Source organism: Passer domesticus, chromosome 13 (assembly GCF_036417665.1).
Source record: "Passer domesticus isolate bPasDom1 chromosome 13, bPasDom1.hap1, whole genome shotgun sequence".
NCBI lineage: Eukaryota > Metazoa > Chordata > Aves > Passeriformes > Passeridae > Passer > Passer domesticus.
Genome location: NC_087486.1, coordinates 10,075,836 through 10,101,290, shown reverse-complemented (window position 1 = coordinate 10,101,290; position 25,455 = coordinate 10,075,836). Strand labels below are relative to the sequence as shown.

General features: G+C 42.3%; 1 protein-coding gene across 5 annotated transcripts in view; it reads right to left on the bottom strand.

Moving 5' to 3' along the window:
* The window catches only part of FSTL4 (follistatin like 4), a 209,476-nt gene that overhangs the window by 78,198 nt on the left and 105,823 nt on the right, over nt 1-25,455 (bottom strand). For all 5 annotated transcript variants that reach the window (XM_064387512.1, XM_064387509.1, XM_064387508.1 and 2 more), the window contains 2 exons: nt 20,248-20,438; nt 16,776-16,896 (listed from right to left, as the gene is read on the bottom strand). In XM_064387512.1, the coding sequence (XP_064243582.1) occupies nt 16,776-16,896; nt 20,248-20,438 (312 nt within the window). The remainder of the gene's footprint in view (nt 1-16,775; nt 16,897-20,247; nt 20,439-25,455) is intronic.

The following is a 25,455-nucleotide window of genomic DNA, read 5'->3' as shown; positions in this document are numbered from 1 at the left end:
GAGTTACTCAGTTCTGCCTCGGAGGTTTTTTCCACAGATCCTTTCTTCATCTGCTGCTGCCACTACTACAGCAGATTTAGCTGCAGAAGAACTGTTCCCAGACACCACAAAGATTACCCTGCAACAGTCAGGGGAACCAGGCACCTCCTGAGTGGCTGCAGCCAGCTGCCACAAGTACCCAGTGCAGGGGTGCCACTAGCCCACCTTGTGCTACAGCTCTGGTCCAACAGAGTCTTGCTTAGTTATGAAAACCAGGAACTGCCTCTTTGCCTTCTTCCACACAAGCAACCATGCTCTCCTTGCTCCAGCCCTGTCCTGTGAGGCTGCTCCTGTTCTTTCCTGAAGGTGCTGTCTGGAGGCAGCAGTCCCCACATCCTCCTCAGTGTTCCCAACCAGAGACATGCCCTAACTCTTGGTGTCCATCCAGGACCCAACACTCCTTTTTCTGCATGCTCTGGAAGATGGTTATAAACAGTCTGTATCCTACCCCATCAGCAGAGCTGCTTCGTTCCCAATACATGATGAACAGTTAATTCTTTTCTATAAAAATGAAACAATATCTTCTCTTGTAAAAAACATCTTTCATCGTCAAGGGTCCTCTAACTTTTATGATCACAGTTAGGTTACTTACTGCAATGAAATGATGGCATTTAAATAATTGGAAAATCTGTCACTTCTTTCCTAGTGTTTCTTTCTGCACCTGAAAAAAGGGGCGGAGGGCTTTGAGAGGAACAATCTACAGCAAACACACTGCTTTTAAAAATCCAGATCATGATCTATACCAAGTTTGTAAATCACTCCTCAGCATCACCATAATCTCAGCTTTAAAGTCCCTCCAGTCCCTGTGTGTGGTGCATGGGTGTGGCTGTCTCACATCAGAGAGATGAACAGTGGCTGGTGGCAGCGACTCCCTCGGACCCCCGGCTCTCACAGCAGCTTCAGCCTGAGACAGCAAGGTCAGACTCTGGGGAGAAGTCACTCTGAGGCACAGGGAAAATGAAGTATTCTTCAGAAGTCTCATTTGAGCTAGAAGGCAGTTTGGGCTTTAGCCAAGAGGGGAAAAAACTGTGATGCTCAGCACGACAACCCTCTGCAGCAGTGAGTGACAATGCCCTTGTGAGGGATCTGTGTCTGCCAGGGCCACAGCTAGCACTGAGCACCCCTGGTCACAGTGGGAGCTCCCTGGGCCAGGGCCATCCTCAGGCACTGGCCCTGCTCCAACTCCACTGAGAGATGCCAACAGCTGCCTGTTTGGTGCTGGCTGCAGGGAGGGCATCTTTATGGCTTCTAAGGTCATTGCTGGAGGGCAGAAAAGCAAAATGTTGAATACTATTAAAAACCCACACAACAAACACTTTTCTGAAAACTGAGAGGCTAAATCAGACTGACTGGGCACCCAAACCCTTCCCCTTGTCTGGCCCTGCTGTCCTGTGGAACAAAGGGAAGCCTGAATCCCATTTAACAGACACTGATTACTCTCAATCTAGGAAAGTATTAGGCTCAGTGGAAATGCGTAAGTAGTTATGGCAGAGAAGTGGTTAATCCCTTTGCTGCATTGAAAAAAAAATTGAGAAAGTAATTCACAAAGATAGGAAGACCAAGAAATTTCTCAGCTAGTATAAGAAATAATTCCGAGTCATACTTGGCAATTTTAGAAATTAAATCTTTATAATAGAAATTGCAAGGAAGTTACCCATGTAGGTCTTGCTATTTCCAAAAGTTCTTTAAATTCATTTCAGTGTGTTTGCTTTACAAACTCAGACTCTAACCAATTTCTTCAGGTGATGGGTAAAGTCCAAGGAAACGTCTTGTCATTTTGGTTTAACTGAAACCCTGTGATCTGATGAGATTGTGATGTCGACATTGTACCAGTGCTCAAGCAAACAGAATCCTGAAGACTTTATCTAATATATGGATTATTCCATCCTTCACCTTGCAGAGGACACATATTCCTGCCAGGAAACATCACTCCCACAGCTACAGACCACACAACTCAACACTGACCAAAAAGACCCTGTTTTTTGGCAAGGGCATTTCCATGTGGCTGACACCAACCTCCACCATTGTGGGACAGGCTAGGAATGGCATGAGCAGTCATAATAAAATAACACCATGTGAAATCTGGATATATTTCTTGATGTGCTGCCCAACTAATTCAGAGAAAAGAAACTCCTGAAGCACTGCCACAGCAGGGACATGCTGCCCATCCACTGGAGCAGGGATATTTCCCATTGGAAATCCCTCCTAAGAAACCAGCGGAGCTTGCAACATCTAATTCAGTTGGACAAAATCCCACCATTATTTCCACATCTAAGGCTGATGTGAATGCATCTAAGAAGTTTGTAGCACAGGAATGAGCAAATGTGTAACTTTTTCATGTGTAGTGTCAATGTATTTTTTTCTGCACTGGAGAGCACAGGGACATCAGAGACAGACCATGACCAGAGGAGGAGGACACAGCAAGTCCTGCAATAGATATGTTTAGAAAGATCTAAAATGGTGAAAAAATGTTTCTTTCTTACTCTGGTTAGAAAGAGATTTGTGAGATAAGAGACAAAAGTTACCCTTGACTTTTCCAGCTTTTCAGCCTCTGTGAATTGAAGAGAGATGCTACAGCCCCTAACAGCTGAGACCCATCTGCTGTTGACCCAGAATAATTTCTGAGCAACAAAGGAAACATCTCTTGGACATCCATAGTCAACCTTTTCATGAGTTATACAAGGACAAGGCCTAGAAATACAGTAATTTGCCAAAATAGGAATTGTTTCTGTTCCTCTTGTACCTGAATTTAAAAACCTTTCCCTTTATTTCCATCAGAGTAGAAAGAGGCAGGTAGGAAAAACCAGGCTAATTGAGAAGAGAAAGCCAGGCATGTGCAGATGGGGGTGGAGATGCTGGTGGCCATGGGCAGTCAACTTCTGTGGCCCTGGGTGGCAGTGAGCAGGCACAGGAAATCAGCAGGCTGCAGGATGGGATGGAATGCCACGTGGGATCCCTGATCCTGCACTGATTAGCCCGCTGAAGGTAGGGAGGGAGTAAAAAAATATAAATTATCAGGTTCTGTTTCTCTCTGGGCTGTTTTTCCTGCACCAATGTTACTGGTTTATTTATTTATTTTTAAGGCAGGCTGCCCTGGTGATCATTGTCCTGTTGATTTTATGGAGGAGGCAGAAGAAATGGGTCAAAAGAGACTGAAAATATGTATAGACAGGTGAATTGTGACCCAGGAACAATTCCACTTACAAACAAATGAGCTTTTTAAAAATGATTAAAATTATAGGCAGGGACAACTTCCACAAGACCAGGTTGCTCCATCCAAGTCCCATCCAACCTGGCCTTGAACATTTCCAGGGATTGGGAATCCACAACTACTCTGGGCAACCTGTTATTCCAGCTTGGAGTAACAACTGGAATAGGCAAGGACTCTCAGAGTGTGCAGAATTTGTATTTCAAACACAAACCTGAGACACAGCAGATTTACAAGAAGTAACACACTTCAAAGTCAGACACTGCTGGGTTTGCTGGAGACTGGGCACGTCAGCTGGGGGCAAGCGTGCAGCCCCCCATAACCTGGGGCTCACTCAGGCTCTGACAGCACAACCACCCACAAACTAATTAGATAAAACTTTAGCACAGAAAAATCATCTTGATTACTCTGTCTGATTATTAGGTAATTCTTCAAAAGAAAATGAAAGGAGAAACAGTGAGTCTCACACAGCACTTCCACTGTCTCTGTACAGGTGGTACAACAACTGCAGCATTTACTGGGCTGCTTGCAGAGCCCAGCACCAGTCACCTCCACTGCACTGAAACACATCTGTTATTTCAAGCAACATAAAATGGACTTTATCTGACAGCTTTTGATGCTGGAATTTTAAATTAACTGGGCCTCACAATCCAGTTCCTATGGGGCATCGTCCACAAAAACTAATAACAAAAGCAATAATAACCATAGGAAGTCAAACATCCCCACAAGTGGTATAACTGCTTCATAAGATATTTCAACCTCTTCTACGAGCAACTTGTATCTGTTCTTCAGAGTAAATTATCCAGTGGGCTGACATGAGACATGTAATGAAATTGCTTTGCCACTGGCCCTGTTGATTTCTTTGAAGTTTCTTTCATTATAAGAAATTAGTAGATCACTAACACTCACTAAAGCATTTTCTGTTTCATGGGGTGCTTGCAGAGCCTGATGGAAGACCTGCCCCTCAGAGAGAGACTGCACAGGAGGATGAAGGTGATGGCTCAGTACAGGGTGGTACCAAGGCCCCCAGCCTTCCTTCTCCCTTCCCTCCTGCTTTCTCCTTAAAGAAAATTACACCTGCCAAGTCTTCTCTTGCCTAATGTTTAACAAAAGGAGTGCTGATCAATGATGGCTCAGAGCTGCTGATCCCCTCCCAAGAGCCAGAAGAATGAAGCTAACCTGCCACTCTCTTTTTTTGTTACTTGTAAAGCTCTTGGACACACGATGCCTGGTGCAGGGGAAATCTTTCATTCCTCAATGTCCGCTGTTAAAGAGCTCTCACAGAGCAGGAATCCAACAGTTCATTACTTCTATCTGCTCAACAGACTTTTGACATAATTGTATTAGTGCCTCACTGCAGGGCTTGAAAAGTGAAATCTGAAAAGCAGCTTCTTGCCATTGGTTTATGTGTCTGCTGAAGCTCTGCTTATGTACTGGAATACAAACCACATTATTTGCAGCTCATATAATTTGTTTAATGCACTGCATTCAGAGCCTACCTGTGCTAATGCATCACAGCAGTAAGTGGGTTACTCTCACTATGTTTCAAAAAGGAAAAAAACCTTATTTTCTGAGCCAAATCCCTCCCTCAATGCAATTGTTTTCACTGAATTCAACTCAGCAGGGTAAGGGATAGGGGGGAGGTCAAGGAGGAGACACTAGCTGTGCTCACCTGGATGGCAGCAGCCAAATTTGTTATTTTATGTCCTAAGCATCCCTCTCATTCATGGGTCATGCTGGAGGGATGTGCTGCTCTCCAGAGGAGTTCATGCACTAGCAGCCCTCCAATGCCCACACTCTGTATTTCTGCCATGTCAGTATGTTTTGCTACTGCCAAAAACCTCCTGCTTGGCAAAGAAAATGCATTTCCATTCTTTTTGAGAGGTCTTTGACTCGGTGGGTGTCCATGTAGCACTGCAAGATGAATGTACACTCTGTCCTAAGACTCAGCTGTTTTCATCTTCCATTCAGCTACAGCCACTGCTGTCAATGTATTAATTACAATCCACAGTGCCTGTCCATCCCATTACACTCAGGTATTCAATAAATACTGATTAACATATTGGAGTCTTTCCGTGAGTGCATCTTGGAGTGAATGGGTTCATAAAAATACATCTTAAAACAAAAATAAGGAGGATAATAGCAATTCTGTAACACATTTAGCCTCACATACATCTCATATTTTAGCAGATGATTGCTTAGCAAATTGCATTAAAAGCCACAGAACTCTCTAGACCTGCCAGAAGACACTCTACACCTCTGAGCAGACTCCAAGCCGGTCTACCTAGGAGACATGCTTGTATTCTTCGTGCTTAATACTTCACTGAATAGATTTTAATGGTGAAAAAACCCAATAATAATTAGTATTGGAATAAGTGGAGATGTGCTAAAACGGTCAAAACATATCTCCATTTTAAGCCTGTAAATTATCATATGGACTGCTCCAAAGGCTGGAGATTAATTTGGTGGCTAGCAGTGTTACAGAAATTAAGGATAAACAAGGCAGACTTTTATGCTGTTGGGAGAATCTGGCACAGAGGGATTTTTTTTATAGCTACAATAAACTGCAGTCCCCCGAAGAGAAGAGACTGAAGGCAGATGCCTTTCCCATCCACAATGGCCAAATGCAACCAGATGCTATCACTTGTTCTGAAAGAACTTTGCCTCCAGGTCCTACAGGAATGTAAACCCTATCTAGTGATGCCTGCATATCAGCTACAGATGCCAGGACTGACAAGTTGCTGTTTGGGTATTTAGGGCAGAAAAAAGAGTTTTGGTTCCAGCTGGTTTAGTCTGTTGATGAATTTGGGTTTTCCTGCTGCAGGAGGATGGGAGATCCCACCTCCCACCCCAGCCAAGGTGTCCTCAACAGGAAATCAAAGTGTCTTGCTGCAGGACTAGCAGATTACAGAAAAACACATCAGCATTCCAAGAACAATAAAGAAATGAGACTCCTGTCCTGCAATTTAGGTCCTGAACAATGGTTATTTTTTTATGTCCACTGTTGTAAACCGCAGGAAATTGTAACTTTACATGTGGGCTTATACCAGAGAAACCTTCTCCCAGATGTGTACACCTCTGGGTTCTTGGGCAGATGCTGAGCAGCAGGTGACACAGCATATCATTCTGTTGCACCACACAAACATTAACACATGTTTTCCCTCCAGCTCCCAATTTTACTGCAGGATGGGCTCATGGACAGGTTGAACACCACCAACAACATTCAGCACGGGCCAGCAGTAGCAAGATGCATTTCCTCTCATCAGCTTGCTAAGGACTCCATGCACAGCTGCTGAATTTTCCTGGCAGAAATGATGACTCTTCCCTATCCCAGCAATGGGTTCCTTAGATCAACAGCCTTTCCAGAGTGAGCAGAATGGAAAAGGGATTTGTGCAGCAAAAAAGTTTTATGAGTTTAACTGTAAGAGCTATCAAATAATAGCTGTGATACGTTATATAAAAATATGCATATATGTGTATAAAATATATCCTTTATTGCTGTAAAGGTTGGACCTGATGATCTTGAAGGTCATCCCCAACCTTAATGATTCAATGAAAAACAAACAATGCAGTGACAGTGCCTGACCTTGGCCATAAAGTGTCAGGACTGGTGACAGCTCTTGGCTTTTCACAGATCAGGGTCAAACTAACCTGGGGTTTTGCTGCTGCTACATGTGGACAGCAGGACAGCACCCCTGGCTGCACGTGGAGCTTCAGCAAAGGGCTGTGATTGATGATAATGATTATGGTAGCCCAAAACACTGGAGAAAGCTGAATTTTCTCCATTATTACAATGAAACATGAATGACATGGAGAACCAGGTCACAGAGCCAGACAGGGAACAAAACCACAGGAAGAGTCTGTCTGGGCAGCATCTTTCAGGAAAATCTTCAAAATCAGTCTGTACCTGAAAGCAGTTCCAGCAGTCAATCCATCAGACCAGAGCCCTGCCCTGACACTACAGGAAATCAGGATATGGGAGAGCCCTGTGAAACACAGTTCCTGTCAAAATACAGTTCTGAAAGGGTATTTGACATGTCACCCTGGTCTTTCTACCTCTCAATTCTCTCATTTAATTTCATATTTAAAAGGGTGTATATACACCCTATGAAATCCCAGGGTGAGGATATTTTAATTCTCTTTTTACTCCATCCCTTTTTGGTGTTTTGCTATGTAATCATTGTCATTCCCACTCCCTTTTCCATCAGCCTCTTCATTCCCACCCCCCCCTGCAATTTTTGGGGCTGTGGTATATGGTGCTACTAATCAGTGCTGGGTTTCAGCTGGCCACAGAGCAGGACACCACTGCAAGTGTCCAGGACAGGACCTGTGATCTTTACTAATACATGATTCAGATTTGCATGATGAACAGAATAACAAATTATAAACAGAAATACACTTAGCATATTTCCTTTTTTTCTTCTTCTGTTAAATCATGGCCACAAATTACTTCTCTAAGCAGCAAGTTTCAAATAACACTGCTGGAATATCAATGTCTGAACTGTGGTGAAAGCTACAGGAATCTAAGTGTGGCATAAAGCATGAGTTCAGTAGTGCCTGTACTTGTTTGCAAAAAGAGAAACAAAAATTCTGCAGCTGAATTTTATGTATTGCAGATGAAAAAGCTGACAGCAGGAACAGTGCTTGAGAGGCACAGCAGGGCTGAGCTTGCCCTTATTTATGTCTATCGATGGCTCCTGATATTCTTTCTGAAGTTTTGATAATCAAGAATCTTGAGAATGAGTTTTTTATGGTGGTGCTAAAGACAGATATTAGCAACAGCAGAGTTTCAGATCAAATCTTGATGCCACTGAAGCATCTCTGAAGCTTTCTACATTTTTTTTCTAAAGGCTAGAACCCTTTTTAATTCCTTTTGGAAGTATTAAAGCAAAATCAACCTTTGAGTTCAGCTTAGTTCAATTTTGTACTGCTATTCTTTTTTTAAAGTTTCTATCTGGGCATCCTGGATTTGTCAAGGAGATTTTCTCCTGTGAAGAACATGAAATAAAAACATCTCAGCTGTGGCTCTCCATAAATTGTATCACTGCACTGGGAATATGTACTGTACTCAATAATTTTCTGATGGCTGCTCTGGCATTTTGATTACAAAATTAGCACTGCAGCTCTGTAGTGCTGTACAGTGTCAATAAAATCTGTCCTAAATGAACTAAGAACTGGCTGATGGACAGATCTCTAAAAGCATTACTCAGAGGGATCCACTCAAAAAGGGAACCAAATGAGGTCACTAATCCTGGGAAAAGGGTCAGTAAGTGACAAAACACACAACAGCAACATGATCCTGCCTGGATGATGAGGAAAGTAATATGGGAGGGCAAAGGTAATAAAGGAAGTTTTACCCTCTGCACCTACTCTGGTGAGACTGAGGCTGTATTAGTTTGTTTGTTTGTTTTTTTTTTAATTTTCTATATATCATGGAATGTTTTTTGCCTTAGAAGCTATGAATCCACTCAACTACTCAACCAGTGGAAGAAAAGATGAAGAACATGAAAATGGAGAAGCAATTCAAAGCATCCATGAGGTGCCTGTAAAGGCAGAGAGAACATTCACAGCAGCTCTCCTCAGATGAGGGCAGATTTTGAGAGAAAAAATAAAACTCTTACTTGGAAATACAAGGAGAGAAAACAAGAAAGAAGAGGAAAACTGCAGCTAGAATGTTCTGGACTGCATGTAATAAAACAAGATCTGGCTTAGGATCCTAGCATATCATGTCTCTGACTTTATGGTAAAGTCTTAGGCATTGTAACTGTAATTTTGCCCATTTTCAACAAAATGTCATTTTTTCTTCATGAAAATATTGCATTTGCTTCAAAAATTCCTCAGAAAGAAAAACCAACAAACCCAAACCCAAAACAACACGAAGTTTGGGTCCAGTTTTCATTCATAGGAACTCCTGCAACTCTTCACTCCCAGCTCATAGAAAATGAAAATTATACTTTTTAGACCCTGAACTACATGACTTGAAGGTGCACCGAGAATCATGGAATCATTTAGGTTGGAAAAGCCCCCTAAAATCATTAAGTCCAACTGTTACCCCAGCACTGCCAAGGCCAGAACTGAACCATGTCCCCAAGTGCCACAGCTACTCATTTGTTTAATATTGGTGGTGACTCAACATGTGTCTAGGACTGTCAGCCATTCTTTGATTTCACCAATATTTGTATTTGCTCTTCACTGACATAATTTTGTGTTTGCAAGTAACCCAAAATACTATTATTTGTGCATGTGAAATTGCTTCAGTGAACACTGCCAGCTCAGATCAAATAATTTTTTGAGTAATGGTATTTGCCTGGTTTATGCACCAGTGAGTCACTCATAAATACTTATAAATATTTAAATATTCTAGTCCTGCTAGAGTGTGTGTAGACATTTGATATGGTTTGTACTACATCACCTCTGAAGAACTACTCCACATGGCAATTTCTTGCATTTAAAACCAAGATTAACAAATCAATGCACCTTGAAAAACACTTTAGGATCAACAGTACATTGTCTTCTAGTGAGTTTTCTTTGCAATTTGTAGACAATAGATTTCCAATAACAACTTGTAATTAAATCACTTTCTCTTATTCAGTTGTTGCATATTAAGACTGTTGACATTTTACAGATGGTATCTTTGGAAATTAGAGATATGAACAAGGGGGAATGGCTTTAAATGAAAGATCCTGGGTTTAGAACCGATATTAGGAAGAAATTCTTTCCTGTGAGGGTGGTGAGGCCCTGGCACAGGTTGCCCAGAGAAGCTGTGGCTGTCCCATGCCTGGAAATGCTCAGGGTTGGATGGGCTTGAGCAACCTGTTCCAGTGGAAAAGGTCCCTGTGGCAGAGGGTTAGGACAGGATGAGGTTAAGGTCCCTCCCAGTCCAAACCATTCTGTGCTTCCCTATTGGAAAAAATACTGGAGTTTGGCAATTGACACCTGAGTGTGAGGGTTCTGACATGGAAACAGCCAAACCAGTGTCAGGCACCCTCCCTGGCTTTCCATGAAAAAATCTGGCCTCTGTTCTTGACATGAAACCACAATCATTCTAACCACATCCATGTTTACCATTACTTCTGCTAAAATTTTATTTGAGGAGGCTCTCTTAATTGAAGTCATAATGCCAAAATATATAAAGTGTTCATATAAATATATAAAGTACAAAGCTGAGCAGCAGCCCTGATTAAATGAATTAATGTCTGATCTGAACATGGAAACATTTCTCTTTTTAGCCCAAGGCAAAACCATGTTCCTCTCTCCACTGGCAAGCATGCATCTTCACAGAACATAATTATTCTTGATCTGATAACTTTTAACTTTTTCTCTGGAACCACATTTTAGCTTTTGAAACCTTTTTGCTTAGATTAAATTTGTCTTTCTTGCAAAAAATTAAATCTGATTTTTTTCTTTGTCTGAGAAGATATATTTTGCTTTGTTCAAACTGCAGCAAAACAATTGAGACTACACAACAAACCTGATTTTGACAGTTGTTTTGTGGAACTGCAAACAATGCAGGGCACTTTGCTGAAGCCCTAAGATATATTTTAGACTTGAAGTGCAAAAGGTTTTCACAATGAGAAGAGCTTTAGAAGAGAGACAGAAAAAGAAATCAAATTTTTTTCTTTGCAGAATGTGTTTCTTTGATAGCAAGGGAGGGAAAAAAGAACAACAAAAAAAAAATCCAAGCAAGAAAATGTTCAACATTCAAGAAGTAGCTGCCCACTAAAATGCAGTACAAATGAACTCACTGTGATATCCCCAGCTGGGGCACCATACCAGACAAAAATTACATTTCCAGGTGCAGCAGGATCATTCCTAGTGCTCAAGCCAAGCATCTTACACTGCATTTATGAGTGAGGCAAGGAGTTAGGTGCTTCTGAAAATGATCAGAAGTCAAAACATATCGAGCAGGGAGATCTCAGGAGCTGATCAAAGGCACCTCCATCCTTAAGCACGTGCCCAGAGCTCAACCCTGCCCACTTACAAGTCCTTGGGCACTCTCCCCTGCCTGAGCTGATGTGTCTGCCTCCGACACACACCAGCTCCATCCTCAAAATGCCTAAAAATCCAGCATGATGGCTCATGAGAATGCTGGTGACAAAGTGCTGTTGCATTGACTTGGGTGCTTGTTGTGTTTTTCTGTCATCCCTGTTCAGCCACTTGGCACTTCCTGCAGGACTCAAGCTGAATTGTTTTCAATTTCTGCTTTTTCCTTTGATTTTTTTATCTTTTCAGTTTTGTTTCTGCTATAAGATTGCATTATTAAAACAGTATTAATATACTAATAACAATAATAATAACAGTAACAATAACAACAACAATATTATTACTACTACTACTAAATGCCCAATAAGGTGCCTTCATTCTCAGTAACACATCTGCACATCATTCCTCGAGGCAATCAAGAATGGGCTGCTTTGGCCAGCCAAAGAAAACCTCGTTTCTTTCCTAGCAGCTCCTCTAACACCACATCAAACCAAAAGCAGAGGCCGTTGCTCCCCTGCTTGCCCAGCCGTGTTTGAAGTTGGGATATCACAGCGCTCACAGAAGCAATCAATGCTGGTAAGCTAATGAATTATTTCCAAGTTTGTACCAATATCTGCAGCAACATGAAAGAAAAATCACATACCAGGGAGATGACAGGGGGAGAGGCAGAGCATGGGGCACAAACTGTCAATATTTCAGGACTATGATTTGATTCCGTAGATAACTGTTGCTACAACACTGCTTAAGAAAACACTGCAAGCAAAACATTTTATCTCACAATATACTTGTCCAATATAATTATCTGGGCTTGACCAACCCATCTGGAAGGAAACAGCAACAAATACCTGACTGTAGGTGCTGTGCCATCAAGAACAGCTTCATGAATTTGTGAATAAACACCTCATCTGAACGTGGATTTTACAGGTGCAAGTGCTGCTGGCTTGCCACACGTGTGTGGAGGGTATACACACACACACACACACACACACACAGAGCAAACAGGGGTATCTGTTTTCCTCAAACAGTCTTTATTCACCATTATCACCTTGTTTATTATGAGACCATAGAGTTGGATATGCTGATATATCTACCAAGAACAGATACCCTGCTGAAAGCTTCTTCCTCACTCAACATCTTCCTCTCCCACCTGACCCTGCAAGTCCCTTTTTATGTTTCACTCCCTGTTTCTCAATGTAGAGCTTTGCTTGTTCCTCGTCAGCACCAATTCCCACAATCTGGGGACAATTAAAAGCTCTGCCCTAAAGTAGCTTCTAGTGAATCAGAAATATGCACAACTCAAAAATAAATCTCTCATACTCCACACTTCTAAGGAGCCTCTGGAGGATGTTGGAGGAATCAGGAAGGGATTGCTCCCTTCTCCACACCACACAGCTGTGGGGAGTACAGCTCCCAGAGATTTTAGGATCACTGCAGTAGATCTGGAGCCAGTCCAACACTGCTTCTCTGCACTGGCAGTGATTTACCTGGCACCTCTGCCCAGCCCAGGCTCTCAAATTCATTTTTTCACCCAGTTCATTCAAATTCAGTCTGGTCTCCCAGCTCCTGGTGGCAGTGCTGGGAGAGCCCCAAGGCCTGGGGCTGGCACCATCCACCTTCCCTGGCTGTTACCCAGCATTTCCCTGACCTCCTGCTGGAAGTGTGTACATCTCATTTTCATAATTCTTCTTTGCACTTTTTTTGGTTAATATTAAGGACATATTAAAAAAGGAAGATTTGGCCTAAAACAGAATCAGGGAATAAAGAAAAATGTTGTCTTACACTCCTTAATTGGAGTTAAGAGAAGAGCACATTAATCCTGCAGCTGCTGCTGCATTCATTCCTGCATGAAAAATGTCCCTACTTGTGTTTTTTAGATAGCAATATATCTGCAGATGACATGCCTCTCATCTTACAGAAACAGCAATTTTCTGTCTACATGTAACTTATATGCAACAGACCATGGCAAATAATGACTGGACTGAAAAATCACAATTCAGTATTTTCCTTTCAAACTTCCTTTGTAGGCTGTTTTGGTCCAGCTATGACATCAGGAAAGTACCTTAATGGGCCATGATCTAGAATTTAAGGGGATTTTATTGTTGGTTTAATAACTCCTTATTAGCAAAACAGTGGTGATAGGATAAAGGCATTTTGATGGAATGCATCTTTTCCCTCTCCCTCAATAATCTGTATTACAAATTGACCTGTCCATATTGATGATGATGATACAGATCTAGAAGGTTACACAGACTTTTTTTCTTAAGTTGGGCTTTCACACCTGCCAACCTGCCACTTGCCCATTAGGGAAGACAACAGGAATGCCAGAAGTGTCATGCCTGATTTTAATGACCTCAGTCAGATACAGAGCCAGAAGTTATATCCAAAAACCACTCATCTGAGCATTCTTAAAAGTATGACTCAGCTGGGTGATGTGCTTGCCAACTCACCAGCTATCTCTGCACTGATTAATTAGATGCATGCATTGCTTTAGCTCTTATGACAACTAAGCCTTTCATTTGTTAGTCATGTATTGAATCTTTGTGACAACTTAAAGAAAAGACAACAGACAAATAATCTTTCTAGTACTCTATTTTTGGCATGTGAAAAATCTCAAGATCATCATATCAAATTATTTTTTTAAAATTATGGTCCTGAGACTCCTTATCTAATAAAAATTTATTAATGAGGAATTAGAAGACACCTACAAGTGGTTCTTACCAGAGCTGCCAGGGGAGTGTTTCATCTGTCTCATGCACTACTTGTGTATGATTAAGGCAATTTGAAAGCTGACACTTTAATCCTGTGTTAACAGATATTTCTAGTCATCCTCATAGATGCAAGAAAACGCTTAACAGTTCTATCCTTGGGATTAAGGAACAAAACAACTTTCAGAAAACCAGAAGAAAGATGGTAGGTTTAGAAAGAAGGCCACTATTTCTGTCCATAATCCAAAACTGTGCATTAAAATGCAAATGACAATGGTTAGGAGTTATGATTAAAAATAGCACCTATTAGATGTAGTGCTTATACTGGCAAAACCACATTGCAGAAAATGTAAAGCTCTGGATTTCTCTCATTCATACATTTTTCATTTATTTACAGATAATCAACATGGTGGGGAAGAAAAATAACCTTTGGGTCCCGGAAAGTCTTAGAGAGAAAGGATGGATCAAGGGAAAGCAAGAGACACACATGGAGTGAGAGAAAGAGGCCATTTTGTGGCTCTGTGAATTACAACAAGGCCACAAGACTCTCTAAAATGAAATACAACTTCTAACGCAGCACAAGAATGTCAGATTGGGAAGCTCTTCACATTATCAAGGTCATTTTCAAACCTTTCCAACACTGTGACACTCCACCAAAGCACAGAGCATCGAAACAGAGGTGACAGAGTTTTTGAGAGGATAAATTAGATTGAGATTTTCTGATGTCACTGAGTTCTGGTAATTATGTTACTCAGCTTGCTGTGCATCCATGCCCACATCTTGCTGTCAGCCTGTGGCAGCCACAATTCATGGCTTGGGTGAACTTCAAGCATCAAAAAGATCTCTCTAATAGGCAAAAAAAAAGAGGGGAAATGTGCAGGATGCTGTACATTTAAACTACTGCTGCAAGCCAAATTCTGACTCATAACAAAGCAGAAATCTGATAAACAAAATTTTCATAAACCAAAGTGTGCCCTTAAGTGTTTAAAGTATTTTTTCCTGCATCATTTAATAAAGTAAAGGGAAAAAATATACTTCAACCAGGCACTAAATTTGCTTCCAGGTTCCCCAAAATTTCAAAAGTTGCAAAGAATTAACTTTGGTTTTAAATTAAAAGCTTGTGAGCCATTACCTGCTCTTGATAAAAGTCAGGATTCTGGGAAAACTGAAAATGGAGAACTCAGTCTAGTTTTCAGCCTCAGCTGGTGAGCAATTCTGTTCAGATACAAAATTCCTCTGACAAACAGTCATTGTTACACCTTGTGTTTTGTTACTATAATTGTGCAGTTTATCAATATTATTGCTATTAATTGGTTAATATTTTGTACTCGTCTTATTTTAATTGCCTACTTAAAATTCCCTGAACCAAAACCCATCAAAATAATTCTTGGAATTTAGGTTTCAGTTGATGTGACTTTGAGAACCCATTGATCTAAATATGCTCCCAAATAACTGCATGTCAAGCCTTTATAGCTGGGTTAATACACTTTATGCCTTCTTAATGTATGAGATTTTATGTTTTACTGTATATCTGCTGTGTTGAATTAAATGCATGTGTGGTTCAAACAGGTCCATGGTGAAAACTGGGGCTAATCTTAAAGCACTTTAAACACCTTCCAATATTTAAAGGCTGCCTACAGGAGAGCTGGAGAAGGACTTTTGATAAGGGCATGGTATGACAGGACAAGGGGGAATGGCTTCAAACTGGCAGAGTGCAGGGCTAGACTGGATATTTTATGAAGAAATCCCTCCCTCTGAGGGCGGTGGGGGCCTGGCACAGGCTTCCCAGAGAAGCTGTGGCTGCCCAGCCCTGGAAGTGTTCAAAGCCAGACTGAACAGGGCTTGGAGTGACCTGGACTAGTGCCAAGTGTCCTTACCCATGGCAGGGGGATGGAACTTGATAATCCTTAAGGTCCCTTCTAACCCAAACCATTTTGTGATTATCATCCTAAATTGGGTTTTTTTACTGAAAAGCTGAAAATCAAGAAAACAGGCATTACCCTCTTTAGAAAATAATCCTGCTAAAGAGGTAACCAGTTTGTTATTGTCCCTTTCCTTGCACTTGACAGGGTCAATGATTGAATCCTGCTTCAGTTTTAGCCACAACATCTCAACCACACCCAAGTTCTCTGTAGCTCACTATCCTGATTACTGAACAACCCTGCCTATTTCCCTTTTTCTTTAGTGTCCCAAAGGACTGGGCAACAATACAACTTTCTATGACCCAGATGAAGGAGGCAGTGTGGGCCTTTTCCAGGGAAGCACTTCAACAAATGCATAACTTAAAGCAAGAACATAAATTTATGCAGATAAATGGGATAACAGAAGTATTTATTATATTCCACTGTTTAAGTAGCTCTGTGATCCTCCGATCCTTGCACAGGATGCTGAGATTTGTATCATGACTGCACACTCTAATGCACTCATTAGCATGGAAACAAAATGTAGAAAACATAATTCCCAGGCAAAATATTCAGTAAACACCTTCCCCACAGCAAACTAACTCGTATTACCACAGGAGCTCTGGACAGGTTTCCATCTTGTTTCTTCAGGGTCAATCAAACCACATACTCGGGTCTAGAGACCTTGGCCAGGCCACCATCCCTCCCTTGCCATCAACAAGAAGCACAAGATGACACAGAAGAAAACAATAAACTTGACACACCTATACCAACCTCCTGCCCCACGCTGTGGAGCACAGACACCTTGGAAACAAGCCTTCCAAAGTGTTTTCATGCCATTAAAGACAAAAAAGGGATCATCTTGGCTGACCATGTCTAGGAAGACAACAGATACTGCCATGCTTCAAACAGCCAGGACAGACCAAAGCAGGGACTCACGGAAGGCTGTGTAGAGCTCCTGCAGGGTCAGGTGGCCATCATTGTTGTAATCATCAAACTGGAGAAGGTCTTCAAGTGTACAACCCAGTAAATCATCCTCCAGGTCCTCCTTCTTCATTGGCTGCAGCAAAGAGAACAGGTAACCTTACATGGAATGCAATGCTACACACTGCTGGCCTGGCTCACCTGGCAGATTTTCCATTACATGACCTTTGTGGAATAGGTAGATAATAGATATATTATCATAATATTTACTTTCTATCAAGATATTCCTATTCCTGCAGCAATTCATGGACCATGGACTGAAGAGCCCTTTCCTTTACCAGCAGCACAGAAATGCATTTTCTTTTTGAAAATGGACTGAAAAAAAATATTCCACAAGGAAAAATGATAGTCTGCTTCTCCTTTCTCCTCTGTAAGTAAGGACAAAATTGTATTCCCTGATTTTAGGACTACAACAGATGACAGTGGATTGTACTCAATACTGATATGCTTTTCCAACCCCTGACAGTTTGCTTCTTTTGTTTTTTCAACATTTCATTTGGGTTCTCTGAATTTATGGTAGAACATGAACAAATCTGCTGAACTGTTGCATCTTCCAGACAGGAAAGCTTTTTCCTGTAGGCCAGGGACTTTTTTATTTACTATTCTAGTCTTGACCCATTATGTTGAAGCAATTTAAAGTAATAATGCTAAAAAAATGACCCTTCACCTAGCAAGTAAAAAATATTCAATAAAAGTGAGATCAACCAGAACTTCCAAGATCAATCCTCTAAAGATGGAAATTTCCCTTTGTGTACCCTTTGTATAGAAAATTGATTAACTTTTCATAAGACTGACAAGTTTTTACTAGTCCTTTTGATTTAACGTCAGGAAAAAAAAAGTGGAAAACACTTCAGCTGTGACACACTTAGTAGATTTATGAATCTGACTTTAAAATACATTAAAGATTTAAATGAAAATAACATTCCAATTACCACCATTGTTAATAACCTTATATATCCATGGTTGCAAAACTACGTGGCAACTTCACTGTTGGGTCCAGAGGGAAAATAATGGACAGGGTCTACCAGCAGACAGGAGGCAAACCAGCTCTAAAGAGAAGGGGGTGGGCCATCTGTTGCCATTGTTTTGCTCAAAGCAATTCTGTTGTGAAGAACACACAAATGGGTGCTGAGTCAGTGAAGGACCATCCCCCCTGGAGGGACTCTCCTTTGGGGTGAATCCTTCTGCAGTGAGCCTCCTGAAGATCCATTTCCAGGTCTTAAAAATTGCTTTTTACTGCAGCAGTGCAAGTTACCTGCCTTGAGTTTTTGCTCAGACAAAGTAATAGTGCTCGAGAGACTATTTTTCTTTTAAATAAAACAGAGCAAAGGCACAGCACCAGCTCATCCAGCAGTCAGAGGGAACAAGATCTCACTGCATCACATTCAGCTCAGCTTCCTCTGCCCATGGGTAATGAAATTCCTATCTCCGGGGGAAATTTAAAGTTGCAGAGAGCTTCAAAACAGAGAGCTAATGCAAATCAATTACAAATCCACCAAAGAAACAGGTAAGAAGAGTTTTGTTAAGACTATAACCTGGGTAATTAAAATTTGCTCATTACCTAAAAAAATGTCCCTTGAAACCTGGGTGGATAAACCAGTCTTGCAAGAGCACATAAAAATCATCTTGTTAAAGAGAAAAATAAAGAATTGGCATGCTACAAATAAACTGTGAATCCTGCTGCTGTGAGAGCCCAGAGCTGCCCACAGGCACGCCCCAGCCTGGCTGGGACTCAGACCAAAGCCACTCAGCTCAGGGTTACAAGCACTCATGGCTTATCTAAACTGTGCACTAATAGGCATTATTTTGTCTTTCGAGAGGTGATCCCACTGTTAACTCAGCTGTGCTGGTGGTTGGATTGTATGGGGAATGGTTGGGTGAGAGGGCTCCTGGCTGGGGCTGAACTTAGTCTGGTCCATCCAACTGTAGTGGGCTCCAGATGTTCAGGCACATCTTCTGATTTTGATAACGGTGAGAAGAATTAAAATAAGAGTAGCCAATATCTGTGTTTGCACTTGTGAGAGAGACCTGGGCTCCAGGCACATCTGCAAACAAAGCCCAGAGGAACTTCGAGGCAGACCTTAGAGCACTGCCTGAGCTCCTCTGCAATAACAATTGCTTGCAGGCTGCCAAACCATTCTTTCCACAAGAGATTTAAAATCCTAATAAAGTAAGTTTCATGTAAAAAGGGCAAAAAAAATTCGACAATAGAACAGACATTAGATGCCACTATGTAAAATCTGGCTTTGAATTCAGATAAAAGTGTTTTCTTATAGCTACCATGTCTTTATGAAAAAATCATTGCCTTCAGAGGAAATATTGCATATATTCATAGCCCTGAGATCTAAGGGAATTTATGCTGACACTTTGCATTGTGTGGAAAGGATCAAGCAACCTGTCAACAGCCTGAGGACTAAAATGCAGCACAAACTGTCCTGGAGAGGAGCAAGCTCAGGGAGGAGCAGGCTCGTGATTGCAACACACTCTGTACTCCCTGGGAAGTAAGAGTGCAGATGAGACACTCAAGGGTGAACTTACTCTGAACAACCTGGTTTAGTGGCAGGTGTCCCTGCCCAGGGCAGGGGGTGGAATGAGGTCTGCTTTAAGGTGCCTTCCCACCCAAACCATTCCATAATTCTATGAAGGAACAGCTTTGGAAACTGAAATAGGTCCTAGATAGGATTGGCTTCCAAAGGGCTCTTAAAAGGCATTTGCTAATTCTTCTCATGGATGACATAATGGAATGGAAAGGACATTTTACAGGATTGTTTTCCATGGTCTGCATGTGCAAAGAGCAATTTGAGGACACAGAGTACCCAGGGTGAGTGCCCAGGATGGCTGTTTGGTTCACTTTACCAAGGAGATGAATTCCAACAGACCTGAAATTAGAAATAACAGTTTTTTCAAGCTCTTACCTTTTCTAACAACTTTTGCTAATCCACATTTCAGCATCTGCCCAGGGACTTTAGGACAATATACCTGTTGACAATAATCCCAACTTTGCTGTCACATTACTGTATGCTAATGCACAGTACAGAAGGCAGGGAGAAGAATTGAGAGATTGCTGCCTAAATCACATGCACCTAAAAAATCTAAATTGATTCTCCCCAAGCCAGCTAACTGATATACTTCAGAAAATGTCAGTTAGCAGAGCAAGGATTATTATCTATTTTGAGGAGTACAGATGGGGCTGGAAAACTGCCATGTTTTTTGTTTGGAGATGAGGTTCAAATGTTTGAGACAATGCTGACTCCTGGGAGATGCAGAGAGAGACTCATTGCCTGTGTTAGATTTTCCTCCTTTCCTTGCTGCTGACTGGACAGGTACGAATGACCATTCCCACCTGAGTGCTGCTGTGTTACATTCAATTCACACTTTGAATGAAAATCCACTTCATAATCCCATTCTCACTGAGCAGTAAACCTACCTGAGCCAGTTCAGAGCTGCTGAGGTGCCCATCACTGTTCAGATCCAAGTGCTTAAAGAGCTCTTCAATCAGGAAGCGCTTCTGGGCCAGCCTGTCCTTGGCCAGGCTGCTGGGCGGGCTCTGCCGGCGAGCCTGCAGGTCCAGCAGGATGCTCTTGAGCCGGCTGTAGTCTGCCACTGTGCAGCTGTCCCCTGGGAGAGAACACAGCATTACTGCATGTGCATTACCTTTTCCAAGGAATGAGGTCCTAAAAGGAAAAATTAGGCACATATGTCTGCATATTCAGCTCCACTCAGCTCTGCGCTTGAGGAGCTCCTGTAGTCGTTACCTTTTGTAATAGCTGGCAGATTTTCTAAATCCTGCTGTCAGGGATACTCTCCAGCATGTTACCTTCCAGATTTTATAGGGCTTCAGTTACCGACTGCCACACTCAGTTTTGTAAGTCCCACAAATATTAAACTGGCTTTATGCTTTTCTATATGAATAAATTTATCCCATAAAGTACAAAATAAACGTGGGGAAGCTGATGTTTAGAAAGTTGCACTAATGTAACTGGTACCTCAGCCTGTCACCCTATGTCAAACAGGGGCTGATCTCAGGGAATCCTCAGAGGCAGCCTGGGGTGGTAGAAGGCCAGAGGAAGGACAGTGAGGAGTGCAGGGCTGTGGGGAGCCCCTGCAGCTGTGGTGTCACTAGTGCCTGCTCTCATCACCCCCCATTTCAGCTGCAGGCTGAAATAAACACAGTCCTGTCCCTGACCAGGGAAAAAGGTTATTATCAGGGAAAAGCCCTCAAGTCACTCTCCCTGAAGTGACTCTGGCTTGGTTGAAGAAATCAGATTGAACCCCCCTGACCCTGAAAGCTCATGCTGTGCCTGCAGCACCCAGCTCTCCCACAGCTCTTTCCCTCCTCAAGGAAATGCATCCACATGCCCATAGTGGTACAAGATATTATGGCCCTTTTCTGCTCCTCTGTTGGCTGGCAGAGCTCAGCAGAATGAGAAATGGCAGCTGTCCTTCTGTGCAAATCTGTTTTCTTTAGTGCAGAGCACAGTGGCTGGTGCCCTGCAGGAGCCTTGGAGCAGACCCTGGAGCACCCCCAGGCTCCAGCTGTCCCACACTCTGTGGGTATCAACCACACCCCACCAACAGCATCAGCACCTCCAGCTGTTCCCCTCAGATGTCCTTATGCCTACAATGTAACTTCCCTATATTGTAAATGGCCTTACTCGCTGCAATACTGGGTTTAAAACAAACCTTTTCTTTTAAATCCCATCACTGATCCTCTTGGATTAAATCTAAGTTTAATCTTAAATCTAACACAACATGGTCCCACCTCAGTTTAAGAGACAATACCCTTGTAGATCAGCTCCCCAAAGACTCTAAACATTATTCCACTTAAAAATAACAGAAGACTCTGGCACAGTGACAGCTAATATTCCTGTCCCTTTCTTGCTGAGCTGCAACATTTTGGACCTCTTGGTCCCACTCCAACTGAAACCCAATTAAAATTCCAGGTGGGAGGCACTTCTGTGATAGCAAACCCATCTACTGTCAAGGTTTTTTTTTCACCCTTCATATTTTGTGCTCACAACTTCAAAAGCATTATGACCTGAGAAGGTGAGAGAGGACACAGAGGCTGAACATGTGCTCACCACTCAGGTCAGTGCCCTCCTGCTACATGAACAAGAACTGCAAGACAAGGCTTATTTCCTACCCTGAACTCAGTCCCATCTAGTTTGGAGAGTTTCCTGCTGCTCAGGGATATTAAGCAGCTGATAAATTTTTCCTTCCCTCTAAACAACCTCCAAAAAACAGTGTCCCACTTGGGATCAGTCTTGTTTTACAGAAAAAAACAAGGCTATTCAGCTACTATTAGTTGTGTTTATTATTCTTGGCTTCTTTATTTCCAACCATGTCATTTGATGGTTTGTGAAGGCAGTATATACATTTTTTTTCATTCAATCACCAGCTTCTTTAAGAGAAAACCTGATTACTGTAGCCATTTAATCAAGCTATTCTGTTGTATATACTGTTTTAGCTACTGCAATAATATTTTTTCTCTTAGCTGGAATTTTATTTTCAATCAAAAGTTAATCCCAGAAATGTATCTAGGGCTAATGGGGACAGGGAAAGAGATTTAATTTTCTTCCACTTCTGTTTCTGCTTTGTGGTTTCCATTAATAAGCATCAGCAGTGCTACAGGCAACGTACATGGTGACAGCTGGGTGGGCTGACCCACTTACCCTGTGCTCCCCACAAGGACAGGCCAAAGCAGTTCTGACTTTACACCCTCCAGGTTTGTTTTCAGCAGCTGGGACATCTTTTTGTAGATATTTGCTGTTACCTTTCCCAGCCTTCCTCCCTCAGCACTAACCCAAGTGTCACATCTGCATGGGATTTGTTCACACTTGCAGGGATGGGGACTCCACCACGATCCTGGGTTGGATGGAGTCAATCCAGAAGAATTTTTTCCTAATCCTCAACCCAAGCCTCCCTTGGTACAACTTGAAGCCATTTCATCTCATTCTGTCATTTACTACTGGGGAGAAGAGATCGACCCTCTCTTGGCCACAGCTTTATTTCAAGTAGAGAGGGAGAAAGTCCCCAAGTCCCCCTGCCTCCTTTTCTCAGGCTGAACCCCCAGTTCCCTCAAGCATGGTGTGAGCCAGGAAACAGTGATCTCCTTTCACTGAATTACAACCCTCCTGGATTCTTCCATGCTCTGAAAAAAAAAGCCACCACAAAACTGCTTTTCTTGAAAAACTGATCTGGGCTGAAAGGTAGCCCAAGGTAAATGTCTCTCTCCTTGGGGGGAGGTCACATTACCTTGGGGATCACTTCCAGGCAAGTGTGATGGGCACTAAGAGTGAAATAAAGGAAAGCCCAGAAGGATAGAGCTGGTGACAGACGCTGGCAGCAATTCCCAAATCCTGCTGTAAACTCAGAATACATTTTTCCCCATTACACTGTTGCTATGTTCAGGGTCATAGATCCAGCAGACCCCCATCCTGCACAGCAGGGGAAGGCCAGTCCATGGTGAACACATCAAAGAAAACCAGCAGTAAGACAATTATGTCTCTTATTTAAAAAATAAGTCCAGTTTCACATGTTGCTAACATATGCTGCAGGCAGAAAATCAGAAGGTGCTTCTAGCCCCTGTCAAATCAATACCTTCACTTCCTTCCAGAGAAAATTACACTCTCCAGCTCTGCTGGAAGTGGATCCCAAGCCTCTCTCCACAGTGTGGATGCGACAGACTGGATCAGTCTCGCACCTTTGCACGTTTTCCCTGACACCCCAGACATCTGAGGGCTGCAGTGACACAGAAGCAGTTGGTCAGAGCCCAGCAGTGCTGAGCTCTTTAGCAGCACACAAGTAAAACCAATAAAGTTCTGTCCCAGGGTGTGAGATTGATAATTTCCTCCTTTGGACTAAAAGATCAATAGAAAAATGCACTACCAACTCTAATATATATCTATATCTATATCTATGCATATAAGTATATATGTATAATTTATATACTTACTCTTATTGCAGTGGAAGAACAGAGGGAAAACTGCTCCATGTTAGTTGAAGTACTCTGACCTGAAACTATAACTTTATACTAAGTCTGGCCAAAGCTCAGAAATTATCTGTGTTTGGGACGTCTGAACTGATGTGCTGCTGCACAACCCAGATTTAATGCTATTTATTCCAAACAAAATAAGGCACTTCAGCAACCAGACATGGATGTCCTAGAAAAGACACTGCCTGCTCAGACAAGTTAAGGAGGAGACACATTCAGGCTACTTGAAACATCTGGAAAGTCAACACCAAAGACAGCAAGACTCTCCTGCAGCAAAGATCCTTCCCCTCATTTCTAAGCATTATTATTGCATCTTTTAACCTGAGTTCCTTAGAGACTGCTGACACTGAGCTGGTTTATAAGTCTTGGTTTATAAGTCTTGGAGAGCAAAGCTCTGTATTTCCTCTCCTTCCCTCTCACTCTCTCCTGCTGTCCTGACATCTGTAATCTTCTTACACTGTGCCAAGCATCTACCAACTTTATCTACTAAATACTCTCTTTAGGCTGATGCCACCTCTGGTTCTGTTCTTCCAGGTATTACAAATCTGGCAGTTAAGCAAAAAGAATGTCAGAAAAGCTGTCTGTGTGCCCTCTCACTTATCCCCACTCTCCTCTCTCTCTGCTGACTGCCCCCAGCAGTTTCCTTTGCAACACAAGCTCATCATTAGCAGTTTATCTCATCTCAGGCTGCTCTCCTTGGTAGGTCTTGCTAATGGATGTCTCTCAGCTTGGTTTCCTTGTTAGAGCTTCCCAGGGACTTGGATTCTGCTCACAACTGCAACCTGTACTGGGAGGTTTAGGCTGGATCTTGGGAAAAGGTTCTTCCCCCAGAGGGTGTTTGCACACAGGAACAGGCTCCCCAGGGAATGGTCACAGCACCAAGCCTGACAGAACCCAAGGAGCATTTGGACAATGCTCTCAGGCACATGGTGGGACTTCTGGGGTTATCCTGTGCAGGGCCAGGAGCTGGACTTGATGATCCTTGTGGGCTCCTTCTAACTCAGGATTTTGTGATTCTATGATTTTAGCTGACCACCACTGCTCTTCAGAGATGGGCTTTGAAGCATTCCTTCCCTGCCCTGTTTCTAAACATCAGAAATGCCACCACATGTGGTCCAGGTGCCTGTGTGGTACTGCCAGCTGACCCCCTGTGTGTACTCAGGCACCATCCCCACCACACAGCTGGGGAACCAACACACAGAGAGACACCCACACCAATTCTGGATGAGCTAAAATTGCTATTCTGCCCTAAACTGATTCTTCAATTCTAGTCCATTATTTCCCTTTTCATGCTGGGGAAAATATCCAATGAAACAAGCCCTTCTTATCAGTTTAGAGCATTTTCAGACCCAGTGAAGCCTGGAACTGTTTGAATTAAAAAAAAAAAAAAAGAGGGAAAGAAAAACAATAAGACAGAAGAAGAGTAAAAGAAAAATCCAGGACATGAAGGTGTGATTGCTAAAATGTGGCAAATAACTGTCAAATTTCTGCTCACTCCAAGCAATGATGCGTCTTGCTCTGTTTTGCAGCAGCCACGTAATTCATCCTGTTTAGCACTTCTGCATGCTTTGGCAGATAAAATATTGATCAGCCTGCCAAGGAACACAGAATGCCATTATGTTTTTATGTCAGAACTCAGTA